Source organism: Emys orbicularis, chromosome 1 (genome assembly GCF_028017835.1).
Source record: "Emys orbicularis isolate rEmyOrb1 chromosome 1, rEmyOrb1.hap1, whole genome shotgun sequence".
Taxonomy (NCBI): domain Eukaryota; kingdom Metazoa; phylum Chordata; order Testudines; family Emydidae; genus Emys; species Emys orbicularis.
Window position 1 is genome coordinate 259,608,870 of NC_088683.1, and position 19,891 is coordinate 259,628,760.

Below are 19,891 nucleotides of genomic sequence, written 5' to 3' on the forward strand. Positions count from 1 at the left end.
TGCCCGCATGGCAGGACCAAATACTGTCTAGACCATCCCTGATAGACATTTATCTAACCTACTCTTAAATATCTCCAGAGATGGAGATTCCACAACCTCCCTAGGCAATTTATTCCAGTGTTTAACCACCCTGACAGTTAGGAACTTTTTCCTAATGTCCAACCTAGACCTCCCTTGCTGCAGTTTAAGCCCATTGCTTCTTGTTCTATCCTTAGAGGCTAAGGTGAACAAGTTTTCTCCTTCCTCCTTATGACACCCTTTTAGATACCTGAAAACTGCTATCATGTCCCCTCTCAGTCTTCTCTTTTCCAAACTAAACAAACCCAATTCTTTCAGCCTTCCTTCATAGGTCATGTTCTCAAGACCTTTAATCATTCTTGTTGCTCTTCTCTGGACCCTTTCCAATTTCTCCACATCTTTCTTGAAATGCGGTGCCCAGAACTGGACGCAATACTCCAACTGAGGCCTAACCAGAGCAGAGTAGAGCGGAAGAATGACTTCTCGTGTCTTGCTCACAACACACCTGTTAATACATCCCAGAATCATGTTTGCTTTTTTTGCAACAGCATCACACTGTTGACTCATATTTAGCTTGTGGTCCACTATAAACCCTAGATCCCTTCCTGCCGTACTCCTTCCTAGACAGTCTCTTCCCATTCTGTATGTGTGAAACTGATTTTTTCTTCCTAAGTGGAGCACTTTGCATTTGTCTTTGTTAAACTTCATCCTGTTTAACTCAGACCATTTCTCCAATTTGTCCAGATCATTTTGAATTATGACCCTGTCCTCCAAAGCAGTTGCAATCCCTCCCAGTTTGGTATCATCCGCAAACTTAATAAGCGTACTTTCTACGCCAATATCTAAGTCGTTAATGAAGATATTGAACAGAGCCGGTCCCAAAACAGACCCCTGCGGAACCCCACTCATTATGCCTTTCCAGCAGGATTGGGAACCATTAATAACAACTCTCTGAGTACGGTTATCCAGCCAGTTATGCACCCACCTTATAGTAGCCCCATCTAAATTGTATTTGCCTAGTTTATCGATAAGAATATCATGCGAGACCGTATCAAATGCCTTACTAAAGTCTAGGTATACCACATCCACAGCTTCTCCCTTATCCACAAGACTCGTTATCCTATCGAAGAAAGCTATCAGATTGGTTTGACATGATTTGTTCTTTACAAATCCATGCTGGCTGTTCCCTATCACCTTACCACCTTCCAAGTGTTTGCAGATGATTTCCTTAATTACTTGCTCCATTATCTTCCCTGGCACAGAAGTTAAACTAACTGGTCTGTAGTTTCCTGGGTTGTTTTTATTTCCCTTTTTATAGATGGGCACTATATTTGCCCTTTTCCAGTCTTCTGGAATCTCTCCCATCTCCCATGATTTTCCAAAGATAATAGCTAAAGGCTCAGATACCTCCTCTATTAGCTCCTTGAGTATTCTAGGATGCATTTCATCAGGCCCTGGTGACTTGCAGGCATCTAACTTTTCTAAGTGATTTTTAACTTGTTCTTTTTTTATTTTATCTGCTAAACCTACCCCCTTCCCATTAGCATTCACTATGTTAGGCATTCCTTCAGACTTCTCGGTGAAGACCGAAACAAAGAAGTCATTAAGCATCTCTGCCATTTCCAAGTTTCCTGTTACTGTTTCTCCCTCTTCACTGAGCAGTGGGCCTACCCTGTCTTTGGTCTTCCTCTTGCTTCTAATGTATTGATAAAAAGTCTTCTTGTTTCCCTTTATTCCCGTAGCTAGTTTGAGCTCATTTTGTGCCTTTGCCTTTCTAATCTTGCCCCTGCATTCCTGTGTTGTTTGCCTATATTCATCCTTTGTAATCTGTCCTAGTTTCCATTTTTTATATGACTCCTTTTTATTTTTTAGATCATGCAAGATCTTGTGGTTATGCCAAGGTGGTCTTTTGCCACATTTTCTATCCTTCCTAACCAGCGGAATAGCTTGCTTTTGGGCCCTTAACAGTGTCCCTTTGAAAAACTGCCAACTCTCCTCAGTTGTTTTTCCCCTCAGTCTTGATTCCCATGGGACCTTACCTATCAGCTCTCTGAGCTTACCAAAATCTGCCTTCCTGAAATCCATTGTCTCTATTTTGCTGTTCTCCCTTCTACCCTTCCTTAGAATTGCAAACTCTATGATTTCATGATCACTTTCACCCAAGCTGCCTTCTACTTTCAAATTCTCAACGAGTTCCTCCCTATTTGTTAAAATCAAGTCTAGAACAGCTTCCCCCCTAGTAGCTTTTTCAACCTTCTGAAATAAAAAGTTGTCTGCAATGCAGTCCAAGAATTTATTGGATAGTCTGTGCGCTGCTGTGTTATTTTCCCAACATATATCCGGATAGTTGAAGTCCCCCATCACCACCAAATCTTGGGCTTTGGATGATTTTGTTAGTTGTTTAAAAAAAGCCTCATCCACCTCTTCCACCTGGTTAGGTGGTCTGTAGTAGACTCCTAGCATGACATCACCCTTGTTTTTTACCCCTTTTAGCTTAACCCAGAGACTCTCAACCCTTCCATCTCCTATGTCCATCTCTACCTCAGTCCAAGTGTGTACATTTTAAATATATAAGGCAACACCTCCTCCCTTTTCCCCCTGTCTATCCTTCCTGAGCAAGCTGTATCCATCCACACCAACATTCCAATCATGTGTATTATCCCACCAAGTTTCAGTGATGCCAACAATGTCATAGTTGTATTTATTTATTAGCACTTCCAGTTCTTCCTGCTTATTACCCATACTTCTCGCATTTGTATATAGGCATCTAAGATACTGGTTTGATCTTTTCCTCCCAGTTTTGTCCTGACCCTCCTTTCTCTCTGCCAATGTAGCCCACACTCCCTCTCGTTTCCGACCCATCTCCCAGGTCTCCATGTTCCCCACTTACCTGCGGGCTTTGCTCACCTGTCCCCGTCGAACCTAGTTTAAAGCCCTCCTCACTTTAAAGCCTTCCTGTTGAGTGGTACCATACTTTGCAAGTCAGCCCATTAATATCAGTGGAACAACTTGTGAAATATTGTACCCTCTCTACTTCATTAAGACTGGCAGAATCTGGCCTTTTGATATCACAATTTAGTTGATTTTACTGTGTCCTGAGTTTTCAGTGTGCGGCATTGTAGAAGCTGCTGGGGGAAGCTAGAGGTTTTGGCAGCTAGGTAGGGGACACTTGTGTCTTTTGGTACCTAGAGAAGGTATGGGAGCTAGTTTAGGATTGTGGAATAAAAGAATTAGTTGGATGTACTGCTAACCTGATCAGCAGCTCGTCTGCATACAAACAGAGCCCTTCCGATTAAAGCTTTGCTGAAATCTGGCTGCATTCATGCCTTTCCTTTTGCTGAAACATTACTTTATTTAAAACAACATTTACCTCTAATTCCTGGTACTCCGTGATCTCCTTGTAGGCCTTTCAATCCTGGGAATCCAGATGGTCCAAAATCCCCTGGGGTGCCTGGTGCTGCTCCTAAAACTTCACCTGCAATTCCTTTTGGTCCTATAGGCCCTCGGGCACCTGGTTTTCCTGCACTGCCTGGATTCCCCGGTAGCCCTGGTAGACCTGATGGGCCTCCATCTCCCCGGGGTCCAGTAAAACCTAGAGGCAAAATGACGATCACCATGTGGCTAACCACGACCAAAACATTGTATTAGATATTAAAAGTGTCAGATGCACCATAATAATGTCAAATATTGTATCAAATAATTTTAATTTGTTTAATCCCACAGACATTTTGCTGAATGCTAATGCAGGAAAGCCTGTATTATTGACTTTGTAGAGTATATAAACTGTCAAATATGAACAGTGGGTACATTTATAAAAGCACTTCATTGACCTAGGGGCTAGATTCACAAAGGAACTTAGGCACCTATCTGCCTCTTTAGGTAACTAAATCCAGCATTTAGGCACCACTGACATTCACAAAACCACTCCTCAGCTGCTGCCTAACCATGTAGGTGCTTAAATCCCTACGGGTTCTTAAGTTTCCACTCATGGGCAGGCAAAAAGCCACCTGTATCCTGATGCTGCCTTACATCTAACGGGCTTCTTACAGCTTTGCTCATGCCTAAGTCCTAGCCAGATTCTCAAGTGAGGCATTCCCTGCCTAGCTTGCCTGCAGGGCCTGATCCAGTATGCATGCTTAGAGCAGGCCTAAGCCCACCCAAAATAGAGCTAGGGTGATCAGGTGTGAAATATTTTGGGCTGGCTTACAAACACATCATCCAGAATGTCCAATAGCCCAGTGGCTAGGGCACTTATCTGGGAGGTGGAAGGACCCACATTTGATCCCTATTCTGCCTGATTGGAGCACGGACTTGAGCCTGGGTCTCACAGAGCTCCGTGGAGTGCCATGACCAATGGGCTATAGAGTTATTTTTTTAGTTTTTCTTTCTTGCTCTGGCCCAATTAATATTTGATTATCTGTACAAAGTGTAGCAGCTCCAACAGGAGAGACTTAGGGCTTGTCTTCACTACCCGCCTGGATCGGCGGGTAGAAATCGATCTCTCGGGGATCGAATTATCGCGTCTCACCGGGACGTGACAATCGATCCCCGAATCGACGCGCGTACTCCACCAGCCCAGGTAGGAGTAAGCGCCGTCGACAGGGGAGCCGCGGCGGTCGATTTGCCGCCGTCCTCACAGCGGGGTAAGTCGGATTGGATACGTCGGATGCGTATCTTAAATCGATCCCCCCCCCCCCCAGTGTAGACCTAGCCTGAGAAATGAGAAAGAGCTACCCAAAATACCACCTAGCAGTGTGATTGTGGGAGATCTGCGTTCAAGTCCCTGCTCTAAATCAGGCATAGTGGGGGTTTGAAAACTGATCCCAGCTGAGTGCCCTAATAACTGGGCCATCGGCTATAAGAGGGTGAGGGGATGTCTCCCTCTCTGTTCTTCTCCTGAGAAAAGGCTGACCAGTACTTTTGTGGATGTGGGCCTAAGTCGCACCCCTTTCCTCTGCATTGTCTAGCTTAGGCAACTCCCAGCTCAGCTTGGGGCTTCTGTGAATCCCTTTCTTAGGCACCTAACTCTCCCCACAGAATTCATGGGGCGCCTGAGTGCCTAACTCAGGGCTGTGAATTCCACTGGGTGGCAGGGCACCTCGGAGCAGGGCCGGCTCCAGGCACCAGCATTCCAAGCAGGTGCTTGGGAGGCAATCTGCAAGGGGTGGCAGTCCGTGTGTTTTTGCCGCCCCAAGCAGCACGCCGAATTGCCGCCGCGGATGGCGGGGGCAGTCCGTGTGCCGTTAGTGTGGCACGCGCGTTTCCGCAGCGGCAATTTGGCGGCAGCTTCTATGTTCAGCTGCCCGCGGCGGCAATTCAGCGGCTTCTGTCTTCCGCCTGAAGACAGAAGCTGCCACCGAATTGCCACCGCCACGGAAACGCGCGTGCCGCCCTAACGGCACACGGACTGCCCCCATCATCTGCGGCGGCAATTCAGCGTGCTGCTTGGGGCGGCAAGAACAGTAGAGCCGGCCCTGCCTAGGAGTTTGGCATTGCAATGCTTAAGTCCCTTTGTGAATCTAGCTAGCCCTTAGGAGCTTAAGTCCCACTGAAAGCTATATCACTTGGGCACTTTTGAAAATTTTACCCCGCATCAACTTATTACCATGGGGAAATAACAGTTATTGTAAACAAAAAATCTGGTTTGCTAAGCAATATGGGTGGGATTTTCAACTGCACATACATGATTTAGGAGCATAAGTGAGAATGACATTAGGATTTAAATTTCTAAAACCACATAGACGTGAAAACCTGTCATTATGTCTTTTTTTCGAGTGAATGCTTGACTAAAATGGTGCAAATGACTTTTGTGGAGTATTATGGGGAAACTCCAGTCCCCACTTTCTCCTGCCTGATTATCTTGGCTGAGCACGGTCTGTCTCAGCAGCAGGGTAAGAATACTCCCCTCTAGGTTACAGGCCAAAAGAAGATCTTCAATGAGGAAATTCCAAGTAGCTTTCATGGACCTTAATGAGGAGGACAAGAGGATCCACATCACCCCACTTGACCCTCCTGTCTTGCCCTTTCACCCTGTGTGTGCCATGGAGGAAAGCCCTGCAGAATTGGATTCCTAGCAACAAGGAGGAGTGCACCCCCAGGGGTGCCACTCCCACAAATCTTGTTCCTCGGGCAGCGGAACTGAGTTGTTTTCACTGCCAGAGCCCCTTCTCACCTTCAGAGGTAGGGGCAGGATTTGTTCTGAGCTGCATTTAGGTATCCCTCACCAAAGGATGCATTATGCAGTAGTTTAGTTTTAAAACTATATTAACTATCAACCACTCAGACTTGCCAAAAGCCCCTCATACCAACATTCCCAAAGAAACCAAAATAACTAAATAAAACTATATTTAATAAATACAAAACCAGGTGTTTGATGCATACTCAATACCATACACGTAAAAGGTGTTGTAGGTACTATACACTTGTAAACACTGTACTTCCAAATGGGGATGTATTCAGTGACCTGTGGGCGGGGTGCATATTCAGCTACTGGACTGTGAACCTTAGAGATATATATGTTCTTGTCTTGGTGTGTACAATGTAATTCATGTTTCTGCTACTAAGAGTTAAATGGATGCATTTATAGGTGTCTTTTCCTCACTTATGCATTTTGTTTCAGAAGTGTAAGTATGAATATGCTCCACCCGGAGTGTGAAAATATCTCATTATTGAAGTATCATTGTTTAAAATTAGTGTTATGATATTTTACTATTACCTTTATACCTCTGCACTAGGAGAAACTTGGAAAACAGGAAAATTGATATTCTTTCATAAGTAAGTACAAACCGCATTTTCCAATGAGAGAAACTTTTGGCTTCACAAGATATCTTAGGTTGACGTTATATTATTGTCTGAATGCTAAAGGGAAGACAAATTAATATTTACACCTGGAATAGCATGTTGAGGTTCCCATGACTACAGCAAACAGATCAAAAGTACTCAAAGAATGGCTAGTGACTTCACGATACCTCGAGGACCTGGTAATCCTTCACGACCTGGATCACCTTGTGAACCTTTTCGCCCTTGGAATCCATCGAGACCTGGTTCACCTGGAATCCCTTTAGCACCTTTTACACCTAAATTATGCATAAAAAAGTAACAACAAATCAGATCCAAACACAGAAAGTAAATATATGCATAAATGCAGACAAATATGCTAATAAATATCATAATTATGTATCTTAAGATTTAGGGATCAACTTTTATCACATTTTGTCTTCAGTGGAATTTATGCACATGCTTTGAAATATTTTACACCCTAAATTTATCATTATGAATTGCAATTTACTTTGTTGTCTCTTCCATTGCACAGTAGTTTTTCTGCATTAATTTGCTAGCGCTGACAAAATAGGATGATGTTACTTAGATGAAGAACCACTTTACCTTATTTATTGCTAAGAGATTATTATCGATAGCTAAAGGTTTTTTATTTCTAGGGTTGCTGATTTTAAAATTCAAGATCGTTTTATGATTGCTGTTTGTTTTGTGGAAAGTTCCATTTAAAAAAGAGGCCAAGATTAAGGAGCACTGTCAGAACTGTGCAGCCTGAATATCATCTTCCTAGTGCCAGCACTGTGCCATCAGCCTCTCAATGTTCTGAGCAGAAAATTCACTTAATTTAAAGAAAAATACTAGAATTGCAGGTATAACTGCAAAATTTAAATGTGCCTGTTACCCAGATAGCATTGTTAACATTTAGTTTTGTTTTCCTTCCATTAATTGTTGTGCTAGATAAAAAGCCTCTCTCTATAAAGTAGGCAGCAGGTGCAGAGGGCAACAAATATCATATTTTAATAACCGATTATACTATGGTAGCTAGTTTTAACATCTAGCACCAAATAATAGTAAGGAAAATATGTTTCATTTCACAATCCAGTTTAGTTTAATCCAAGCATTGCCAAATCTATTTCAGTGTACAGTTGCAAGCGAAAATAGGGAAGGCAGTTTGAGTATCCTTTTTTAAGAACAGTTACATGGGCCCTGAAGACAGAACTTAGGAAGAGACTGTTTAATACAGTGTTAGGAATTTCATAGGAATAGAGGACTTAAGGATGTGAGACTACAAAGATGCCTCTTTTCTGGCAATACTATGTCATTGGTGCATAGGTCACTGAACCAGTTCATTAATTGTACATACAGTTACAGCCTAGCTGAAAAAAGGCAGGAAACCTTATAACCAAAAGACAATAATGAAAGGTGACAAAGCATAAATTAGACATTGGTAATTTGGTGAGAGCATAAATGAATGTGACTTTGTATAATACTAAGGGGGTACAAGGACAGAGTTATGGCAACAGTGGGTTGTGAAAAAGTATAAAATAAAGCAGGACATTTACTCCTCCTAGTGTTCGATATTCAAATTCCTTGGGGTTGAGAGAAACAATGCCATGAAAACAGCATTCATTGACACAGATCAGCAGGGTTCTCTTCCTCCCTGCCTCTGGAGCCTGAGGGGATGGTAGCAAGGTCTTATAGTTATTGAAAGATGCCAATTGATGAAGAAGAGAGAGGAAGGACTTGCTAATAGCTGTTAGCACAGCGAGCCTACCCCATCAGCCAGTGAATTCTGTTAAGCAAGAGAAATCAGGGTTTGATCCTGCAGGACAAGGAGGAAAGAGAAAACTGAATTTTGCAAAGGGAAGCCACAGGTTAACCCTAAAATGCCCAAACTCCAATGGTATTGAGCCAAAGATGTGGCATGACAAACATGATTGTAAATGGACACTTGCAATGAATTTGTTGTTCTTGCTAATGGTAATTTTTGTAACAAATGTGTTGCTATTACCACAAACTGTAAAAATTGATGAAGATGTTTATCCAACAGATGGACACACACATAAGGAGCTTTGTTTACAACAACAACAGACCAATGCCTAAAATAAAACACACATTAATCTGATGGCATGGAAGCATCTGTGTTTAGAAAGAATTGTGATTAAGAAGTAAATCTGACTTCATTCAAATTCATTAGAAAGAAGAATGAAAAGTTCACATAAAATTACAAAGGAACTGAATCATCCTAAAGAGTAACAGACTTCAGAGAAAATCACCTTGCACAACATTAAAAACCACCTTCAGAAGCACTGATTACAATGCCAAAGTACCATAGTCAAATACAGAAATGTAAATCTGAATTATTCAACATGCTGCAGTAACAAAAGATAAAAATAGCAAATCCCATTAAGAAATATGAATGAGTCATTACTTAAACCATAACAACAACAATACACTTTATATTTAGTTTAAAAGGAAAATTTGACCTTAAACACTGCAGCCCAGATCTTTGGCCAGAGCTGTGGCCAAAAAATGCAAGGCACAGTTAGGGAAGGCTGCAAAGATGGACTTCAAGCTCCCCTAATACTAAAGGCTGCTTTAAGTTATGTCAGTTACCAATGTTCCAGGGAGTTAAATACAGCAGCTGTGGATCAGCAGGGTTTGGAAAGTCCCAGACTGCGCCTCCCGCTGGCCCACCCCACCACCCCAAAAAAAAAAAAAAGGCACTCAGGCGATCCTCCTAGGATTGGATAGACCAGTTTTGGAAACAAAAATTGCTGGGAGTGCTGAGCAATGCAACCCCACTGCATCGGATGATCTGGGCCTACTTATTTAGAGTTCCATTGAGACTTTAGGCCCAGCCCTGTTTAAGAGGCTGTGTATAATTATATGACCCCAGGAGGAGCACTCAGAAGGAATTGTGACAATTCCTCCACTACATCCACTTGCTCCGAAGGCTAGTAATTTATTACACCCCTTCTAGGAATTAGCATACTCCCTGTAATGTGTCCAGCCAGGCTTTAACCCCACCCCGCCTCTGTTTGCCCACTGGCTCCTGGTGTGGGGAGTATCTAGTGGGGAGCAGCCACTGCTCTCCCCATCGCCTCAGAAGCGTCAATCCACGAGGTTCCTGCACAGCTCCTTAGGGAGTGAAGGGTGTAGGGGTGGGGTGGGGATGATAGCTCCTCAGTACTCTCCTATGCACTGCATAGAACCAGGGCAAAATCCAGCCCTTAGTGGTTTTATTAAACTGTGAAACTCCACTGATTTTTTTAAAGGCATATGGTACAGTTGAAAGAAACATGGCATTGATGAGGAGGCTGCATGGAGAGAAGGATGAACTGGGTGATCTAATAGAAGACTGTTCCATATCCAAAATCTATTCTACTATAGAAGGCATATATCATCTGGCGTGTTTATTTTGATTTTTGCCACACTATTAAGAGACAACCGCTTAAAACCCCAACTGACTCCTTATACCTGGGTGCCAGACGATATTCACAAACAGTGTGGATTTGTGACTAAATGTAATGACTGTTCATAGAGAAAACCATTGTTGGTGGCTGATTTTGTTACAGAATTGAAATTCATGAGTGAGAAAAGGATTAATTCGTGTGGTGCAGCCATTACGTATCATACACTTTGTATCTATTTTCCTTTGTCTATCTCACCCCACCCCTAAATTTTAACTTAAAAGTCTCCTTTATTCTCATTTCTAAAATATATTTAGTCTAAGGGCACAACTACAGTCAGGTTTAGCAAAAGCTAATTCCAAATGTAGTGTGTAAGGTAAAGAAATGTTTCAAAAGTAAAGGCATAACATTACCTATAGCTCCTGGCAATCCTGGCTTTCCTGGGGATCCTTTCGGTGCTCTCACGCATTCTGCCCCTACAAATAAACATTATCAGTGGAGTTCCACATACTCATCTGCTGTATCTCTCATTGTTTTTGTGACTTACAATAACCTTACTATGATTAAATCTAGCAATTATTTCCATTAGTAAAACGATAAAAATCATAAGTTTTATTTAATCATTTTTATATAGCAATGTGCAGCATAGCTCATGCTGACAATGAATTAAGAAAAGTTTTTCATTTTATTTCACTGGAACCTTTGCTGTGCTAATAGCAGTGAAGAGATCAGATGTTATTATAACACTTGTATGGCCAAATTTTCAAAATGGCAGCTCACTTTTTTTCTGGAGTCAATTTAAAATCAAACAAATGAATTCAGTTGCAGGTGAAAACTAGAGTACTTGTTCCTTTAAATACCAAATTGCACTGATACTTTTTACCTAAACATAGAGTACTTCTCACAAATGGTTTGCTACATTGTACTTGTGAAATCTCTTTGGAATCTAATTTCTGTTGTTATTTGTAATTTCAGATAGTTATTACAAGCCACGTGATAATTGTTTTTTTTAATCACAATAAACTCAAGGGAGTAATGAACCAAATAATTTTTGATTTGCAGAGGTCCGAAACACCATTAATTTAAAAACACATGCTACGATCAAATTACTGGTTTGTTGTATAGCAAAAGTGTCATTATTTGTGACCTGAATATTAAGTAGTTTACAGATGGAGCTATCGCCAAGAAATGGCAACATCAAAATTAGTCACCAGGAATCAATAAGCACACTGTCATGCTGTAGGTTCCCCATAGATCTAAATATTAAAATGTTTCCAAGCCATCTTATTTCTGTACTATACCTGACCAAACTGTCTTGATGCCATCTCCCCTAGAAAGATCTTCAGTAACTTGGTTACAATCTACCAGGGAAGTATGAGAAAAGAGAAACAAGCAAGATAGTCTCTTAGCATTTTAAACAAAATGTTAAAAAATACAAAACCCAAACTTCTCAGTTCTAACTGCAGATGTCTATTACAGCATCAGTTGATGTACTGTGTCTAAATTATTGTGCACTGGATAATCCTCATAAATTAAAGAATGAAAAGGCAGCCACTCGTTTTAAAATACACCTCTACCCCGATATAATGCGACCTGATATAACACGAATTCGTATATAACACGATAAAGCAGTGCTCCAGGGGGGCGGGGCTGCGCACTCCGGCGGATCAAAGCAAGTTCGATATAACGTGGTTTCACCTATAACACGGTAAGATTTTTTGGCTCCCGAGGACAGCGTTATATCGAGGTAGAGGTGTGCTTGGAAACATGGTGAGCCGCATCTAATTGTAACAAAGGAGAGTTCATGTAATGAAGTAAAATATTTGTTTTTGATATACAGTGAGAAATAAGAAATGACAGATCTTCCTCTCCCTTCCCCTTACACACAAAAAGTGCTAGCCTTGCAGTCTAGCAACGGCACCAAATAATTGAGGGGAACCTCTGGTTTGGTACCAAGATCCCAGACCAGGAGGGGATCAGAGAGCTGCAAAGGATCAATATTTATGCCCTGATGAGGAGCAGAGGGCGGGTTCAAGCTTCTCTCTCATCTCTGGTCAATTAATGGAGTAGGTTTGATTGGGACCGACCTGAGGAAAGACAGCCACAATGCATGGTATGTGTAAGTAATATGTTCTTTCCCCTCACTCAAAAAAGTTAAGGTTTTACTAGCTAATAGTGCCAAATTTGTAAACTTTCTTTAAATATCTGAAAGGAAACTATTGAAGTATTTCTGTTAGCTTTCTGACCAAATAATATAACAAACTCCTTCTTATTCATACACTATACTATACTGCCTTGTCAGTGAGTAGATTTACATGATGTTTTGCATATGATCCCTAATGACTTTAACATAAGAGACATGTGATCACACATACCTAATTGGGCAGGAGCACCTGGAGGACCTGGGGGACCTTGAAGCCCTGGATTTCCATATGTTCCAAAGTCACCTGGAGGGCCACGGTATCCTTTCGGGCCAGGTAAGCCTGCACCTGGCAGACCAATCTCTCCGAGAAAGCCCTTTTCACCTTGTAGTCCTGGATAACCAGGGTCACCTGGTGAACCTCTTACACCATCACCCTATGGGGAAACAGATTAAATATACAGAGATGGGCACTTTGACTTTGCATAAGAATAAACCTCACCCAAACAATTAAACAATTTTTCTTATGATCAGTAATTGGTAGATGTTTCCATGTATCATGGCCATTTACAAGGGTGACATCAGCAAAAAATCTGTAACATAATAAGGTAACATGTTAACTTAGATGTATGACACTGCACTCCATATGCTTTATGGAAGTATGCTTATGAATATGACATAATTGGAATATGCTTTATACTAAATACCCCTTGTATGGTGTCATTAGAAAGCTTGTAATCTACTAAGTGTGTTCATCCTATTTGTTTGCATGTATTATTTCTATATCGGGAGTTAGGAGAATAAGATATAAACTTGTATCACTGTTGTAAACATATTAAGTGGAGGCCATTAAGGGTGCTCCAGAAACAATCAGTTGTAAATGGCCTTAGTTACTTGAAAGCCTTCCTGTGTACGTGTGGGCCAGCCCATGGGGAATGGAGACTAGGGGTTTTACAGTGACATGTGACCATGTCACCTGATAATGAAATCCATCTTAAAGCTCGTACTTTTCCATTTAGAAGATAGGGTGGGGACCGAGAGAGACAAGAGATTCCTGCCTTGTGCCAAAACTATAAAAGGGGGTGGTGCAGGACAAAGGAGGAGGCCAGTCATGAGAAAACCCCTACTTACCACCTGAGATATCTGTACCAGGGGAAAGGATTGGGCCCAGACTAGGAAGGAGTCTAGTCTGTGAAAGAAGCTTATTGGAACATCTCTGAGGGTGAGATATTACCTGTATTCAATTTCTTAATGTATTAGGCTTAGACTTGCGTGTTTTTGCTTTATTTTGCTTGGTGACTTACTTTGTTCTGTCTGTTATTACTTGAAACCACTTAAATCCTACTTTTTATACTTAATAAAATCACTTTTGTTTTTTAATAAACCCAGAGTAAGTGATTAATACCTAGGAGAGCAAACAGCTGTGCATATCTCTCTATCAGTGATATAGAGGGCGAACAATTTATGAATTTACCTATATAAGCTTTATACAGAGTAAAACAGATTTATTTGGGGTTTGGATCCCATTGGGAGCTGGGTGCAGGAAACAGGTAACCTGCTGAACTGTTTTCAGTTAAGTCTGCAGCTTTGGGGGTGTGGCCCAAACCCTGGGTCTGTGTTGCAGCAGACTAGCATGTCTGGCTCAACAAGACAGGGTTCTGGAAGTCCCAAGCTGGCAGGGAAAACGGGCTCAGAGGTAATTTCAGCACATCAGGTGACAGTCCCAAGGGGGTCTCTGTGACCGAACCCGTCCCAAGATGTATAACCAGGGATGGTACCAATGAAACAAACATCCATTGACAGAACATTCCACCAGAGAGGGCTAAGGCCGGTGAATGCACATCGTTTGGGCTATGTGAACCAGTCATACACCATCTGTGGCTGTAAAGCTGAATGTGACTTTTGGGGAGTCTGTGGGTTCGATCGGAGACCTGCTTACTCTGCCGAGAAATGTGTGGCAGGCCAGGTAGCATTGTGTAAGTTCATCAGAGTGTGAGCAACATTGTTTCACATCTCCCCAAGCAATCAAGTAAGGAGAAATGGGAGGGAGGAGAAACAGCATGACCCCTTTCTTGAAGACAGAACGACTAGGGCAGCAAAGACAGTAGAGTGTAGAAAGTGTCAAATGGAGTTTTAGAGAAAGAGTAATTAGCTGTGGAGATGAATCATTACAATTAGAAATGGGTCAGGCCTGGTGTTTGAACCCAAATTAGATTTAGGCTGAGGCTCATGTTACAACAGTTCTGAAATCTTGAGAGCTTTCATATGATTTTGTTACAAAATGACAGATATTTCTTAATCTGCTGTTCTAATGACATTTCTGCCATCTTGAGCCAAAATATCATGAGAATAACTGTTCTTTCAAGATTGGTGTCACAATGAACCAGAAAATAGGTCCTTTTCAGATTTAGATTTGACTGATGACAACAATCATTGGCATTCAGATTTGATGTTCTGGGTCTGGCCCATTTCTAGTTATGATGTCTGAGCCCAGTGCTGTGTCAATATGTGATGACTTTATGATTTCAGGATGCATCACCCTAGTGCAAGCATAATATGCACTGTCAGGCAGCTGATCTGCGATTAATTTTTGCCTCTCCATAACTTCATTTGATGACCATGTAGCTCTTAAGAGATATTCAGTGTGAAAGAACTTCATGTAAGTTTAAAAGGAGGGAAAACAAATAATAAATCATTGATGGAGCAAACTGACATGTCTGGGATATAAATTGGTATTAATTTGCTTAAATAAAATGGGAAAAGAATGGAAAATAATTAATATAACATCTAAATCTGATACTTGAATGCATCAGCAACCAGTGAAGATAGGATAATAATTTATGATGTAGGTATGGAGGACAGCTCGGTTATGAGATGCTGAACTAAAGAAGTCTGTAATTAAATATGGTAGGCAAATATTGGATATAGTTGTTACTTACTGGAAGGCCAGGAAGCCCTGGTAAGCCATCTATACCATCTTTTCCTGGAAACCCATCTCCACCTTTACTGCCAGATAGTCCAGGACCTCCAGGGTCTCCTTTGGTACCTAAAGAAGTGCTCTCAATGTGAAATTACTCCTGCATTGGACAAAAGGCTTATATATATAATTTGCAAATTGCAAGGGAAGTAGATTGCTTGCTTTACCTTTTGTTGTAACATATCTAGAATCTCCTTTCTCCCCTTTTGGCCCAGGCAATCCGACTGCACCATGAATTCCCTGTTGATATCCATTTTAAATAAAGTTAATCAGAACTTTATTTAGGAAACAAATGGAAAAGCGATAGTTAAAAGTAAACCTGTGTGCCAAGTGACCCTCTGTTGTTCTTCAAAAAGCTCCTCAAAACTTACTTCTTTCACATCTCTTTCTATTAATGATTTTCTCTCTGGTGTTCCCATTCTTGTGCTTGATCCTTAATCAGTGTGTTGTCTCTCTACTTTAGATAGTAAACTCCTTGTAACAAGGAACTTGTCCTCTTATATATCTGTAAGATGCCATGAACTCCTATGGGAGTATATAAAATACACCTCTACCCCGATATAACGCGACCTGATATAACACGAATTCGGATATAACGCGATAAAGCAGTGCTCCAGGGGGGCGGGGCTGTGCACTCTGACGGATCAAAGCAAGTTCGATATAACGCGGTTTCACCTATAACGCGGTAAGATTTTTTGGCTCCCGAGGACAGCATTATATCGAGGTAGAGGTGTGCTTGGAAACATGGTGAGCCGCATCTAATTCTAACAAAGGAGAGTTCATGTAATGAAGTAAAATATTTGTTTTTGATATACAGTGAGAAATAAGAAACGACAGATCTTCCTCTCCCTCCCCCTTACACACAAAAAGTGCTAGCCTTGCAGTCTAGCAACGGCACCAAATAATTGAGGGGAACCTCTGGTTGGGTACCAAGATCCCAGACCAGGAGGGGGTCAGAGAGCTGCAAAGGATCAATATTTATGCCCTGATGAGGAGCAGAGGGCGGATTCAAGCTTCTCTCTCATCTCTGGTCAATTAATGGAGTAGGTTTGATTGGGACCGACCCGAGGAAAGACACAACGCATGGTATGTATAAGTAATATGTTCTTTCCCCTCACTCAAAAAAGTTAAGGTTTTACTAGCTAATAGTGCCAAATTTGTAAACTTTCTTTAAATATCTGAAAGGAAACTATTGAAGTATTTCTGTTAGATTTCTGACCAAATAATATAACAAACTCCTTCTTATTCATACACTATACTATACTGGCTCCTGAGGACAGCGTTATATCAGGGTAGAGGTGTAATAGTGGTCCAGATTTGTTCCTGCTGGTGCAGGGAGGTGCAATGTACATGTGCCGGGCCCCATAACCACAGGGAGGCTTCATCAAGAAGGAGGGTAGGTGGAAATACCACTATCTACATTGTATGCAGGATTCTGAGGGATAATGGCAGCTTTACAACTGCCAGGGACTCCAATGGAGGGGCAAAGTCTACTGAGGGAATACGCCAAATTACTTATAGTGGGAAGTAAGGTAAATTCTGCAAGCAATTCCTGGAGTAGGAAAACAAAACTCAGAATTTATTTTTATTTATTTATGGGCATTTTTCTTCTGCTCAGCATCATACTATGTGAGGGCCTCACAACACCTGTGTGATGTAGAGAAGTATTATCTTCCACATTTAACAGGTGAGGAGACTGAGGCATAGGGAGGTTAAATGACTTGCCTTAGGTCACACAGAAAATCTGTGGCAGAACTAAGAATAAAACCCAGATCTCCTGATTCCTGGTCCTTTGTCCTGAATACAAAACCATTGGAGCCTAGGATTAATCTAGGGTGCAAAGTGCATCTGTCACAAATAACAGGTTCTTTATTCAGGCAGCTACTTAGAGTTAATTAAGAAGATGAAATTGGTGAAGCACACCCAGAAACTTTATCAGCTTTCATTAATACAGACAAATGTAATTGAAATAATAGGAAAAATCATTATACCTAAGAATGAGAAGTACAGGAAAGTGGTTTCTTGCATTGTTCATACTTACTACCTTATGGAAACCATTAGAAACAAAGAGAAAAGAAAAAGTAAGTGAAGATCACCCCAAGAGGAAGGATTTGGGCCAGGCTTCCTACTCAGTTGCCCCATGTCGTCATCCTGGTGTCCCAGTTAGGATTTGTCTGATAACCTGTTATATGTCTTTTCCCATTCCACTCACATACATCCAGGACCATACCTGATCAAGTCAGCTCTCAGCCCCCTATTCACATTTAGTACTCTGGCAGACCAATTTTAGAGTTCTGAATGTCCATATGCAGTGTTCCGGCTGTTTATAATTACATTTCCGACAGTTAACCCAACCATTTGCGTCAGTCCCTTTCCCAATAGTTTTGATATATCAATGTGGTTAGCTCTTACTACAAAAAGTCCCTAAGATGCTACCATTTGTTTGTTTGTGGTTTACCTGTTTATCACCAAATGCATTGGTAAACTATCACAAGATATGTACTGCTAACTTATATAACCTTAGTTCAAGCTTGTATCATTCTATAGCTTTCAGCCAAGCACATGATACTTGTGCTATCTTATACCCACTGCCAACTTCTACTAGGCCTCACTCTAAGCTTTTAACACTTAAATTCCTTAAGTCCTGTAACCAAGTCTATTTTTAATAAATATATTATTAAATACTTGCCGTTACAGCTTCAACAACTTCCATTCTTATTTCTATAAGCATGCTTAGCAGATAGATTCTATTTTACCCTAAACTATAGGGCCTTCCAAGATCAGGTCAGGAGTCAACACCATCCTGGTACCCATCTGAAGCTGCAATTCAATGGTCTGGGCACCAAAGCCCTTCCCAAGGAAGTTCATCCAGCATGGTGGCTATGGCGATTTCAGCCCCGGGGACTTTGTGCCAGGGTACACAGAATATGAAGTAAATTGTCCTGTTCCATTTTAATTTTGCTTAGAAGACTCATGCTCCAAATCCATTACTAGTGCATAGTACCCTTTTGCACCCCTAGTTCTGTCTCTTTGTGTAGTTCTCCTTCGGTATGAAATGAAGCCAAGTTGTTCTTGGCTCCAAAGTACACATGGAAACTATTTCTCTGTTGCTGAATATGTGAAACGTACAGATTCACACTTCCATAAAGTCTCGTGTAGACCAAATCTATGATATATAGAAGCTGATTTCTCAACTAATATTTACAAGCTGCATTTAAATGTATGGTCAGCAAAGTGATGTCTTAGGGCCTGTCTACACAAACACTTAGTTCATGGCAAGCTCTCGTCTAAATCTACCCCATGCTACCCTAGAAGTTCCATAGTGTGCTTAGATCTACCCCACTTTCAAATGGGAATAGATCAAAGTGCACTATGGAACTTTAGACCATGGCAGCAGGGTCCACCTGGATACTTAATGTGTGGAAAGTTAGTGCAGGGTAGATTTAGAACCTAGCTTGCCAAGAACTAAGCATTTGTACAGACAAGCCCTTAGATACCAGTGTAGAGATGTGCATTTCAGATGTTCTTTTTTAAAGGCAAAGGAAGCCCTGGAATCTAATGTGAGGCCAAATTCTGACCTCATTTAAATGGTTGCAAGTCTGGAGTAACTGCACTATATTAGTGAAGTGATTTTAGCTTTTCTATTTTTTGCTTTGAAAGATTGTATATAATGCATTTTAGCGTTAGGTGCCTGCCCAAAGTTTTACAGCTAATGTTTCTCTTTCTTTCACGCTCAACATCTTCAGTCACTTTGGGTCAAATTCAGTGTCATTCAATATAATTGACTGAATATGTCCAATGAATTACGGAGTTACTCCTGACTTTGTTGCAACTGAAAGTAAAGTCTGGACCAAAGTTATTGAAGATCTTCAGTTATAAAAGAGAAATATTACTTGTAAAACTTTGGGCAAACTCCTACAACTGGTTGAAAATATTTTAGTCAAAAACATGTTTTGAGGGGTGGAAATTTTCTTATAAAGAATTTTTTTGAAGAAGACTACCAAAAAATCAATTTTGTTATGTTTTGTTTAGGACAACCAATAACCAAGCCAAATTTTTGTTTTCAGTTGTTGTAAAAGAAAAAAAAGTTTTGGTTGGGTTTTAGTTTTCTATCAAAAGCCTGACAAATTCCATTAAAAATTAGATACAAATGAAAAATTATCATTTTCTTTGAATTTTTTTGTTAAAATAAACTATATTTTTAACCAGCTCTACAAAAAATCCATTGCTAAAACAAGAGTCTCAGTCTCATTGAGGATCCAGTTCACAAAGCCCAATTCTGATTTTATGTAGAACACTGTAATCTAGAAGTGGTTATTAAAACAGATAAGGAAGTGTTGTTTACTCCTTCTCATAACACAAGAACTAGGGGTCACCAAATGAAATGAATAGGCAGCAGGTTTAAAACAAACAAAAGGAAGTATTTCTTCACACAACACACAGTCAACTTGTGGAATTCTTTGCTAGAGGATGTTGTGAAGGCCAAGACTATAACACGGTTAAAAAAAGAACTAGATAAATTCATGGAGGATAGGTCCATCAGTGGCTATTAGCCAGGATGGGCAGGGA

At 41.0% G+C, this 19,891-nt stretch overlaps 1 protein-coding gene across 1 annotated transcript in view; it reads right to left on the reverse strand.

Annotated features, from left to right (window-relative positions):
- COL4A2 (collagen type IV alpha 2 chain) overlaps window positions 1-19,891 on the reverse strand; it is a 217,670-nt gene that overhangs the window by 37,573 nt on the left and 160,206 nt on the right. Inside the window, exons 21-27 of the mRNA XM_065407451.1 lie at window positions 15,490-15,562; window positions 15,285-15,391; window positions 12,581-12,782; window positions 11,507-11,566; window positions 10,619-10,681; window positions 6,987-7,094; window positions 3,389-3,610 (exon numbers count right to left, since the gene is read on the reverse strand). Of these exons, the coding sequence (XP_065263523.1) occupies window positions 3,389-3,610; window positions 6,987-7,094; window positions 10,619-10,681; window positions 11,507-11,566; window positions 12,581-12,782; window positions 15,285-15,391; window positions 15,490-15,562 (835 nt within the window). The remainder of the gene's footprint in view (window positions 1-3,388; window positions 3,611-6,986; window positions 7,095-10,618; window positions 10,682-11,506; window positions 11,567-12,580; window positions 12,783-15,284; window positions 15,392-15,489; window positions 15,563-19,891) is intronic.